Raw genomic sequence first — 12,563 nt, forward strand, 5'->3', positions numbered from 1 at the left:
CCTTCAAACAGTAAATAATAATAAAGCAGCTTCCTGTCTTCTGACAACAGCATTCAGCAGCAAGAAGGTACCCTGGGATGAATTGTACAGTGGTTTTGTAGAACTTTTTAAGGGGAGAATATCTTTTTTTATTCAGCTGCCATAAATCAAGGCTTTCTCCACACACAGCCTGACTGAGAACTAGAACTTCCTTGAGAATGAGGATTTCTTTTTTTTCTCTAAATGCCAGTAGAAATACCAGGCTTTTCAAGCCAGCCACACCCACGCAGCCCACTGGAGATGTGCTCGTTGGAGATGCAGAGCTGTAACATGGAGAAAGCCTTTGGACCTTGGCCAAACTTTGGCTGATCAAGAAGTGTCACGTGGTCCCAAAAAGCCACAGCCATCCCTCTGCCGTCCCTACCTAACGCTGATAAACCGGACCCTGAGATCTGGGGCGATGATGCCTGTTTGCAGTGGACAGGTGAACCGAGAAAGGCTGAAAACCCATTTGGGAAGGGTTGTGTGGGAAAACTGCCGATCAGTCAGAGAGTCGAGCCCTTTGCCTCCTAGCTGGATGCACGTTCCCAGCAGCAGATCATTCGCCTTGCCCTCAAAACTTAGCTGTGGTTTAATTCTTGATTCCCAGCCATCTGCCTTGGGAATTTACTGGGGTTGTTAGAAAAGCCTGAACAGATGTAAAGGAGGTGACAGATTAAGGGAACAGYGAGACGTAAAGAGGTTCTTCTGGAAACTGCCAGAAAGCAATTAGAATCCAGAAATGATTTATTTAAAAGCATTTAAGCCAACAAGAGTGGCACATGCTGTTTACAACAAGGCTGCCCTCTGAAAGGGAAATATTGCCTCAAAAAGCATGGACAGGAGAAACAGGAAACAAGCTGAGAACATGGAATATTAATAGAGCTTCACAGCCTTAATTTGAGTGTTAGATGGGGAAAAGAAAGGAGAAAGAGAGAAAAGGAAAAAGGAGAGAAAGAAAAGAGAGAAAGAGAAAGAAAGAAAGAGAAAAGAAAAAGAAAAAGATAAAGAGGAAAAGGAAAGGGAAAAGAAAAAGAGGAAAAGGAAAAGGAAACAGGGAAAAGAAAAAGAAAAAGAGGAAAAGGAAACATAAAAGGAAAAGGAAAAGGAAAAGGAAGCCAGCCCATAGAGGAAACATCCTGGAGCAAAAAATATGAGTGGGTGATGTAAAAGTCTTTTTGAAACTAAGTTTTGAGACGTAGCGTCTGGCTTTCTGGGAGATAATTTTTTGTTTGTAATTAATCTAGGCACTCATGTGGCCCATCACGTTATATTATGTGAGAGCACTTCACAAGCAGCAATGAACGTACTCCAAGCAGGCACTGTATGTTCGGGAAGCTCTTCATTAACGCGCTTGCAGGCGTGCTTAAGTCTCCAAGCCACAGACTAACTACAGAGCACGAGCCGCTGTATGACCTCAGTACAAAATTTGTGATCTTTATCCGAACGCAAGGATTGTGACTCAAGGACAAGGATATCAGAGCTGAGAATTTGATTTAGGCCACCTTAGTGTCTAGCCAGTGTCCTAATTTTAAGACTTTCCTTTATCTTTCTGCCCCTGATTCACAACATGCAATTTTTTGATTTGCAGATGCAATCATAAAGTTAGGCATCCATGTAGCAGGAAATGCAATGCCAGAGTGAAAAGCTGAACTGATGTTAAAAAAATAAGGGGATAATGAATCAGCACTCATAAATGCTAGATGCTGAAAGGAATACCAACCTCATTACAAGCCTTTCCCATCCAACAGCATTTCAGAGTGGCAGCTAAAGTTCCATGTATTTCAATTATATATGCTAATTCCACTTTCCCTGTAGGTTTTTTGTTTTGTTTTGTTTTGTTTTGTTTTGTTTTGTTTTAGGTTTCGGTTTGAGACATAAACCTAATTCTGTTCCTTTTCAAATCAATGGGAGCAGCTTCGGGCCACAGGACAGGCTTTTAAAGACCCTGGGCTGCTACTTGGCCTCTAAAGATCTACCTTTTGGATACTCCTATCCATGGCAGCAACTGACAGGAGAAATCAGAGAGGATTAAAAAGAGGGACCCAAAGTAATCCAAGCTCTCTTTCTTCCACCTTGCTTTTTTTTTTTTTTTTAAGCACAATTAGAGACGGGTGTTCCCAGAGCATGTAAAAAGCTATTTGAAAGCACTGGAGGCCTGCATTAGCTTAGACTGCTTATAGAGTGCTGCTTTTAAGTGGCCAAAGCTTTCAAACCAGCTGCTGTGTTCCCTTTCGGATATCCTTTCTTCCCCACTCTCTACCCTGTAATTTGAACAAGCAGGTGAATTTGACGAAATCCCTAGCTGCATAAAAAAAACATGTGCTATGGCCCAAATCAGGAAGGATGTCTCATGTTCTCCACCTACGAGAGCAGCTTGCAGGGGTATTGCTCACAGCTGCGTGCTGCAGGAGGGCAGATGTTTCGCAGAGGTTTTCATTGTTCTCAAGGATTTTAGGCTTTAAATTACCAGACGGAGAATTTTTATTATTGCCCGGACAGTACTCCTTGTTCCCTGGGCTCTGCTATTCACTCATCTCTTAGTGGTTATCAAGGGTTAACACAATAGTGAAGTYTATACCTAGTAGCATCTGCCTCTGAATCATGCTTTTTAGGTCTAAGCGTAGCTAGTTCGCTTCCAGCTTGGTCCAGTGGACACTCCCTGGTTGTCTGAAATGATGTGCTTTTAGGCTGGCAAGAAGGAACATGAAAAAGGAAGGAGCGGCCCCTATTCCAGCTCAAACCAATCTCCTTGTCATAGGAAACTCTGTCAGACTCGGATGAAACGCAGCTCTCAAAGAGCGTGCCTTCCTCACTATGGGAGCCAGCAAGGTTTCATGGCTAGGAAGCGCGTGCATGCTACTGATATGCTTTTGAAATGTGTGGATATAGAAAAGGAACTAGAGAATAGAAAGTAACTCCTCTACTGGTATAAATGCAGTAGCTTCTTGGGAAAACCAGTATGTGATCTTTTGATTAAAGCTGTTTCCCCTGTGCGTGCTGAAAGGAAGCTGAATTATTGCACTTCCTAATTTATAAATGTGTTCTTCTGCAACCTTAAAATTCTCTTTAGACAACTTTACTGGGGTTCACATCGGTTTACATCACCGGTTTCTTAAGTCACTGTCAGACAGTGAAGACACATATACCTATTATATGTCTTTATCTCTGTATGTTCGTAATGAACAGTTTCAATAGTCCAAAAGATGCTGCATATATGTCAGCTTGTGAATTATAGTGAACACCGATGCAGAGTTCTTTAAGAGATTAAAACAGTTTGATAGCTTAAAGAGTACACCATAAAGCCTACCATTTTAAAAGCAGCTCACTTTCCTGGCCCCTGCCTTCAGTCTGCTTCTCTGGGGTGACAGTGAATGCTTGGACACATGGCACACGTTCGCCTGTATGTAGAGAAAACACTTAGCGTGGGGGAATTTAATACTAATGAGTGTCACTTGGGTACAAATACATGTGCTGCATGATCTCAGGAACATGACCATATCCCTGTAAATATTRAGTCTGAATAAGTGACAGTTACTGAAAAAGCCTGCTGATTCCTGGATAAGATTTTTTTTTTTTTTGGCCAATTATAATCTAGTAGCGGATTGTCAAAATGATTAAGAAATTCAGATATTAATCTCATTAGAAGCATCTTAGCAATAACTTTAAAMAGTTGCTAATCAGGCTAGCCTCTTTCCAGAGATCATTGCCTATATTCTAGCAGTCTGAAWGCCTTGATTTTTCTTGCTTTTGCCCTGGAAACACATGTGTATGTTGTACAACAGGGCACTCTAAACACATGCTGATAGTTCCACCGAGCCCCATAGATGACAGGAGGTCTCCTTTTAAAACACCGGACATGGGCCTGGCAATCCCTGTGGCTGGCATTTCGAGTGCTTAATGCAGTCACACAATTTGAAAGCTCTCATTTTTGTCTTGAGCATAACATTGGAAAGGGCAAAAATGAAAGAGATGGGGTTCACTCATCTCTCCCTTTACGCAGCTCCAGGAGGCTGCTGTACAAACCCTGCTCTGTTCAGGTTCTGTCATCCTCCCAGCACGGGAAACCTATACAGATAAAATTAGAAATCTATACAGATAAAACTGTCCCTGGGCAAAGAAAGTAAATAACAGGGTCAATAAACTTCCCCAAATGCCAGGATTAGAAAGAGCTCAACACCGAGCACCTCTCTAGAGCGGCAAGAAGAAGCCACGGTGTGCAGGAAGCATCAGACGTGGCTTTGCCCGGCACCCTAGGGCTTTGCTGGGAAAGTCGGCCACTGAGTCAGGTGGTAAATGCTGCCTGTTTCAGGGGCTGAGTCCGTGGAAGAAATGTTGGGAAGCCACCGATAGCACTGAGGCTGAGCTCTTGCTTGGCTGTACTGAGAGGAGGGACTGAAATCCTAGCCTCCCACAATGGGAATTTTGCCATTAATGTCAGCGGAGTCATGACTGCGTACACTGACTTAAAAGGACAATTCACTTCACTTACTGGTCCTCATTGCTGGCTAAGTTGTAAGCAGGAGCTCATGATAAATAGGAATTTCCAGTCAAGACATTGTCCTAGGGACTGAAGCAGAATAAATGGCAAGTGAAGGTAGATACAGAACAGCCTACAGCTAACAGGCACATGGAAGGTAGTATTTCTTGACTGAGTTAAGGAAAGGAAAGTTTAGACAGAAGATCTGTGAAAACTTCTTAGTAAGATCTAGCAGGTGCTGAAAGAAACACTCTGGGGATACACTAGAAGCAGAACATCTGCAAATAAGGACAATAAAAAGGCTTCTTGGGTCAGAAGAAGTGCACAGGAGGAAGAGGACTCTGCAGCTTACCCGTTAGCCCACTTGCCACAGGAGGCGATGGCCCAAGCCCAACAACAGATGGTGCATTTCATGAGAGAGAGTCCTAGGCAATAGTGACTCCTTGGGGTTTGACTCCATTTCATAATATTATGGTGCTGCCTGGCCTTCAGAGGCATTTTTTTCCTGAAAAACCTACAAACCAATTTGCAAAACAGATATTGAAAGAATTTGAAATATGTGCAATATTGAGAAACTGGAGTTTGCGTTGACTCTGGAGTTGTTTTCCAGGTTCTGGGAGGATTCTGATACCAAACAGACCACAAGACAGAAACCTGGAGTAATTCGGGGCTGCATAGCCTTGTAACAGGAAAAAAAAGTATCAGAAACAGCTGACTTACCTTTCTCTGTGATTATGTGAGGCAGTCAGCATCAATTTTGAAAACTGCTTGATTTTTTTCCTAAAAATAGCCTTCCGGGTCACTTTTAATCAAGTCAAAATGGCCAAGTCTCTGCTTTAGTGATTCTCCTATAAACAATATTTGACGGGGATACCTTCAAAATCTACAGTCAAGCATTTAAACGAGTTGTCTCAGGCTGATTTCTGACTCCAACCTTGTAAATCACCACCAAATATCACACAGCTTCACGGCCTAATCCTCTGAATAGATATCTAATGCTGTGTAAATCTGTGTCAGGAGGACAGCAGCACCTGTGATGCATTTCAGGGTGACATTTATGGCACTCTGGAGAAAATGGTAACCCGCTCAGACCCAAAGTCTGGTCTTGCAGGATTGGAACAGGACATCTGCCCCGAGAGAAGGGAGAGTTATAGGACATAAATCTGGGACTGAGGGAGGAAGAAAGCAGAAGCATGTACCAGGCAATCTGAAAACCTTCAAAAGACTTGACTTTCAGTCATCATGGGTGAAGACAGTGAAGAAGAAGGGTGTCGGGTGCTCTGTATTTGACTCATTTTTTTTTAATCTATACATTCATTTTACAAATGAATGAGCTCTCCTTGGAACATATGAGCATACATATCTTGGTTTCTATCATATAGCATAGTATTTTTCTTATACCTCCAGCCTTTCTGGGTAAGAAGCTCTAAGGCTTTGTGGAGTTAATGCCATTTTCTGGACTAAACTTTCCACCAAGGATAGGAATATGTGCCACAGTGGTACTTTTAACAAGATACCTCAAAAATGCCAATTATATTACAATTTTAAGAGGTCTTAGTAGAATGATTCTAGTATATAAGCATACTGCTCATCTGCTAACTGCTATTAGCCAAATCTTTTCTCCTTGTTTAGGCACCATTCTCATTAAAGTCAATTGGAAGAGCAAATAAAAGTTGCAGGCTTTGGACTGTATGTTAATGAAACTTCAGAGTACAGGTCATAATCATAAAAGCCCTGCTAGTAGAAGATAGACATTGCTAGACTGCACGCTACCACAAAATGGGTGCTGCCTCAGTTTAAGAGCATTGGCATGTTTAAAGTGTTTTTCAAGAGACTTCCCCCTTTCAGAGCCAGGCTTCCATATTTAACTGTGAGCTCTGACTGAGCAGGATTTAGGAGAAAGAAAAGCATTACTCATGAATATATGAAACCTATAGCAGGATTTACTGTAAAATAACTCCTTCTGTGCAAACATGTCATGGGTTCAAGTCTTTCAAGAGCTTTCTTAGGGAAGGAAACAGTCTGATTGTCAACTGCAAGGTTCTTAAAGCATATTCACCGCTAAAATGAGAAAGTGTTTGTTAGCAGACCTTCCTTCCACATCAGCCACCGGATCTGTACAAAGGAGGTGAGTTTGTGTCACACCTTGTTAAATAGCGGCATGTCGAAGCATGACAGCCAGCCTCTGTGCCACTTTGTCGTCTGCAGAGTCAGGCTGACTCATCCCGGCAGATATCCAGCCCATTGCATCCAACCCAGTCTTGGAGTCTCCTGGACCTTCTGCCCTTAGCCTTGCTGCAACCCCCATGCCACAATAAAGCCATCAGTAGGTAAATAATTAATCAAATTGAGCCAGTTTTGCAAAGACGCTTAGCTATGCAGGCAGTACTGAACACAAATGAATATATATTGAGGCGAAAGCATGCACTATTTAGGACGCTAGCCTAGGATTCAGGAGACTGAGCTGGTCATATCCTGCCTTATCACAAACCTCATGGGTGATGTTGGGCTGGTCACTCGGTGGTCATGTTCAGAGAAAAAATCATCCCATCCTAAAATAGATGGGATGATTTCCCACCAGAGTTGACTATCTTCATGGGGAAGCTTAGAGGTTGCTTTTAGATTAAGCACCTATTTTTTATGTAGGGTAGAAGAATCTGAGCTTTTAGGCTTAGTTTCTATCTTTTAAATGACAATAAAGCACATTTCTTTCAGGTTTAGTTTTGTATAGTCAGTGTAAGATACTCAGATACCATGATAACTGAGGCTGTGAAAGTAGCTAAAATAAGATGGGAGTAAGGGAACTGTCAAGAGCAGCAGCCATAGGTCTCTTTCTTCTGAGAAAAGAACAGGTTATTAAATATGGGGGTTAATTATGGTTCCTTTTTTAATACATGCAAATCAGACTGATGCTTATGGTGTTGGAGAACTGTTTTATTTCTCACTCCCTGGTCGGTAAGAATTTGGGTTGTGAACACTGATTTCAACGTGCAAAATCTGTTTACTCCATATATTTGTTCATCTGACTGGTAATCTCAACTGCCATTCGGTTCACACAGATTCCAGTTCTGTGCCTGATAGCATCCACATTTATGACCAGCTGGGCACTATGAAAGCTCTGAGAACAAGAAGAGCATTGAAATGCCTCCATGCTTTCTCCAGATTTGAAAATAGATAGTTTATTTCAAAGAAATAGTCTTTAAGGGGGAATGAACCTTAATGCTGAGCACCTGTCAAGTTTACTTCCCCTTTACAGGCTGTGTAGGAATCCGAGTAAAGTGAAAAAGTGCAGAATAAAGCAGTCATCTGTACATAATTCTTTTAAAAAGCCTATGATATAAAGTCAGATCTATTGCCAATCTAGAAGACTTGTTTTCTAATCAGTAAGTTTAAGATTGGTAATTGAACAGTAATTCTAAAATCTTTTATCCCTGCTAGGAATGGTTAGATCTTACATGTGCATGGAATGGTTCATCTGGAAATCCCTAAATTATAACACTTACGTGACTCATCATATTTCAAAAGTGGAGGGTGCTCACACACCTTCCTAAGTGTACAGAAAACCTACAGCACTGGTGTCACGGAGTGATGGTTTTGTAGCAATAATCTCTTTTTTGATCCACTTTGTGCAAGCTGATGTTAAAAAGAGTTCTGTGTGCTTAGTTAAAAGAAAAAAGGCACCTTTAAAAGTCTGTATTTCTATAAAGTTTGGATTAAACTAGAACTAAAGGTTTCATGAGCTGGAAAGAATTCTATATATGTGTGGATGTAAAACCTCCTTTTTACTGCATTGGTCTAATGTAATGGCTTCCATTTAAGGGTTTTTTTCCACTGTTCCACTAACCAGCTGTTTCTTTTCAGAAAGGAAAGGCAGAAGAGAAGGAAAATGGCAGAAGTCTACTAATAGATTGGATTTTTGCTTTGTGTCTCCATGCAGGTCTCTTTAATAAGCCTCATAGCTAACACACTTGGATACTCCGAGATGGGTCCCATTAAATCCCTCAGGACCCTCCGAGCTTTGAGACCATTAAGAGCATTGTCACGATTTGAAGGGATGAGGGTAAGAGTAAATAAAGCACCAATCAAAGCTCAACTGTGTGGCATCAAGCATGTAACAGGGCCCTATTGCACTTAGTTTTGTCTTCATTCAGTCTGCAAAAGGAAATGAATGATAAAGCTGTATCAAAACAACAAAATCAGAAATCCCTCCTTTGTCTTGGTTGCAGTTGTATCATTGCAGCTTTATCCCCTGGTGGATTTCACGATAAACTAATCCCACTGCATAACTTGTCATATTGTGTTTTTAAAAACAGCTTTTTGGCTGAGGAGGCATCTGACTAACAATTACCTCTCAATTATAAGGCGTATCAGGGGAATAACAGAGCCACAAGTTTACTCCCTGCTTTTGACATGCATTAAAATGAGACTGACTGGGAAAGTTCTTAAGGACTTTTTCGCTAATCATTAAAGGAAAAACTAGAAATGCCAAAGATATGGAAAGCAAATGAACAAATTTACAAAATCTTTTCTTTGAATATATTTCAGTTTTAGTGTGGAATGTCAGGATTAACATTATAACCAGTAACTTCTGTTTGCTGCTCTGTCTTGTATTTCTGTTTTTCTCCCTTCTGCATTGCTTTCCCTACATAACTATATCCACACAACATACCTGTTTATTTGTTAAGCCTACCTACTATGCTAATCAAGGACGGTCTAGATTGGGCTCTGTTTATTTAACTCCTTGCACCATGCGTGACTTGCAAACGATGACAACTGTTATCTATATGAGCCGAGGTTACTGCTAACCTTGCAGGTCACGTAGCAAGATAAAGCAAATCTCTGTATGGCACCTCCTCTGCAACCCATGAGCACCGCTTTCATGATCTGTGGGCATAATTACATGTAAGATAACTTATGTTCTGTCTGGATGGAGAACCCAAATCTCTCTACCAAGCCAAAGAAAATGGTACAGCCTTAAAACCGAGGTATGTTCAGGGTAGAGCTTTCCTGTAGACAAATTTTGGTCTGAATCATCAGTGACTAAAATGTGTAGTTCATGCACTGAATTTCTAGCAGTTAGATGTCCTCCTTGCAATACTTCTGCAGTGAGACGGATAGAGGGCTAAGTGAGCCTAGAATCTGAGACAACCCAGGAAATACAGCTCAATAGAACAATTTTTGAGAACTTTTTACTGCTGTACTCCTTGCTTTGCCTGTTCTGTGGATGACTAGAATTAGAGATCCATGGCTTTGTCCTACAGACCTTGTGATTCTCTAAATCACATCATTTCTGTGAATGAAGTACAGCCAAACCTAGCTGCAGACCACTTTTCTCTATATTGGTACTAACAGAGAAAGGTTCAAGAGGCTCTATTCATCTGGGCATCCAAACCTGGATTCTTTTGTTCACCACGCTCCTTTCAGCAAACACAGGCAATGTTTTGCAGGTTATTCACAAAATAAAAACAGAAGCAACACTGCAAATCCTCAGCCAGTACAAAGTGATGTTGCACTACCAATGTTACTAAAGATGYTCACTCTCATGCCATCTGATGATTTCAATCCATGTCTTTATTAAACATATGTAAGCTGAACAAAAGTTGGTTTCAACAAAAGTTGCAATTGTTTAACTACCARAGTGATTTGTGCACGGGCTCTCTCATATAAATTTAAATCTGGCTTATAAAGGCTTAGCTTCTATTGGCAGATTTGCAAGTTCAAGTGAAACTCCTTTAATGTATTTTAAGCTGACATAAGAACGTTCACTCATGACTTTGCATCGGTTTAACTAAATAGGATTCAAATCTGAAAAACACTGGGCGGACTAGCTCAAAGCATAGGAAAAGTGAGAAACTGAAATAGTGAAGAAATAGTATGAAAAAGCTCACATCTCTGTCAAGAAGCTTTCTGAGAACAGCAAGAGTCTGGTTTGGTGGAGATCCTRCATGTTGTAAACACATGCTGCTGCATCAGCCCAGCAAGTTTCATTCCTAACATGCTCATACCCCAGGTGCCTGGTACAACATCCTTTTTCTTCACTGTACCACTGCTGCAGCTGAAATATATTCAGTCTTTCTGAGCTATTGGAGGTAGTGAATTAGCTTGTAAATTATGATAAAGTGTAATTGAGAATACGTGCTATTGGCAAATCAAATCATCTTATTTTTAGTATGTCTAACCATACTTAACATGACTAGGGACAGTAAGACCTTTCATTATTAGGAGTTCATATGCTCCAGAATGCACAGGAAAATTGCCAGCACAGTGATGGATAATGATAATGTTGAGATGCAAACCCTGACAGTAAGAAAATAATAATAGTTTGCTCTTCCATAATATCCTTTGCTTGAGGATCTCAAGGATGTCTGCATRACTAGAAGAGGAGCAAGAAATTTCTCATTTAAACATCAGTGAGAAACTTAGTTTATTAATGCTGTATCTAGGTTTTGGAACCAACTGGCCCTGAGGCAAAAACATGGGGCAGTTTTTGGATGGCCTGCAGGACCTGTTGCCATTCGACRTCAGGCCTTTCCCTGTCTTTAAAGGGACTGAGAGCTGTCTGAGTTTGATGCAAGCCTCAGCACCTACCAAACCAACAGGAAGGTCTGCAAAATAAGGCAGAAGTGTTCCCATCCTGCCCCTCTCTCCCCAAAGTTGACCCCAAGGAAAGTAGTATCCCACCTGGCAGTTACAGCAGACCCTGGGGTTTCCATGCATGTGCATGACCTCACGTCACCAACCACCTTCCAGGATATGTTAGAGCACAGAGTAAATTAACTTAGGTCTGCCTGTCCCAAATCATGCAGTCTCCTGTGTCTGCCCATCCCTTGTCCATCAAGGAATTATTTCAGAGGTACCACTTCCCTGCAAATCTCTTCCCAGCAACAAATGCTATTGCAGTATTTTAGAAGGATAGATAGGATGATTATGGACTATTTAATGTGAAGATGATACGAGGCAAAGTCATGGTGAGRCTGCTACAAGATGCATTCAGTAAAGAAATAGCATAATTAATGCTAGTTAGCATGATTTCATGGGAATAGGTCTTGTAAAACTGATATGGTCCTTTGATTTGATTACAAATTATGCTGATGATGGTAACTGTACTGATATAACATCCTTAGATTTCAGAGAGGAATCTGATACCACAGGACATTCTGATGAAAAAATGAGCTTTGTACCAAGCCAAGTAAACATTCTCTAAATTAATTTAAAAAGGATGATGTATCTCAAAAAAGTAACTGTAAACAGTGATGAAACTGTAAATTCTGTGATGAGTGTCTCAGGGCGAGTGATCCTTTGGAATAAAAGCTGTCCTTAATCTGGACTTTAACAGCGTCTGGAAGAAAATATAAAATCTTTGCTGACAACGCCAGACATAAAGTGAGCGGAGTAGTAAGTGATATTACAGATAAGGRAATTATACTGACTGATTGGGATCACAGGGAAAAACAGATCAGTTTTACAACATGCATTTTAATAAAACCAAATACATTGTATGCACAGAAAGAGAGGAAATAGGTCACTCTGGGGGATGGTTCTTGGAAAACGGTGGCTGAAAAGGACTTAGGGATCAGGATGACAGGTCAGCAGGACGTGAGCTTGTGGGGTAATCAGATAGATGAGGTGACTAGGCCAATCCCTCAGTACACAGGGAAATAACCAAGCAAACAGAGGGAGAGGGCAGTGCTCCACAGAGCTTTACTGCAGGCAGCACTGGAATCATGGACTTCCCCCATCCCTACTGGAAATGGGATGTTAGAAATGGGAAAGGTTCTGCAAAGAGCTATGAGCATGACTCAAAACCTGAAAGAAACATGACAATTAGAAAGCAGCTTAGTTTGTTTAATTATCCAAAACAACGTTCASTAGTAACTCACCCACAATCAAGACAGAGGTGACAGGAGCAGATTTCTGATAACAGAAGACTCTCAGATCTTCRAGGAAAGGTACCATGAGACCAGATGACTAGTGGCTCAAGCTCAGCAAATTCAGCCTAGAAATAARGCACCTGTTCCTAACAGTGAGGGCATTGCAAAGGACACAAGGAATAGATTACCTAATA

At 41.1% G+C, this 12,563-nt stretch overlaps 1 protein-coding gene across 3 annotated transcripts in view; it reads left to right on the top strand.

The window, feature by feature from the left end:
* The window catches only part of LOC112978264 (sodium channel protein type 5 subunit alpha-like), a 173,054-nt gene that overhangs the window by 144,395 nt on the left and 16,096 nt on the right, over positions 1–12,563 (top strand). For all 3 annotated transcript variants that reach the window (XM_026091567.1, XM_026091569.1, XM_026091570.1), the window contains one exon: positions 8,436–8,558. In XM_026091567.1, coding sequence (XP_025947352.1) covers positions 8,436–8,558 — 123 coding nt within the window. The remainder of the gene's footprint in view (positions 1–8,435; positions 8,559–12,563) is intronic.

This window comes from Apteryx rowi, unplaced genomic scaffold, assembly GCF_003343035.1.
Source record: "Apteryx rowi isolate R43461 unplaced genomic scaffold, aptRow1 scaffold_91, whole genome shotgun sequence".
NCBI lineage: Eukaryota > Metazoa > Chordata > Aves > Apterygiformes > Apterygidae > Apteryx > Apteryx rowi.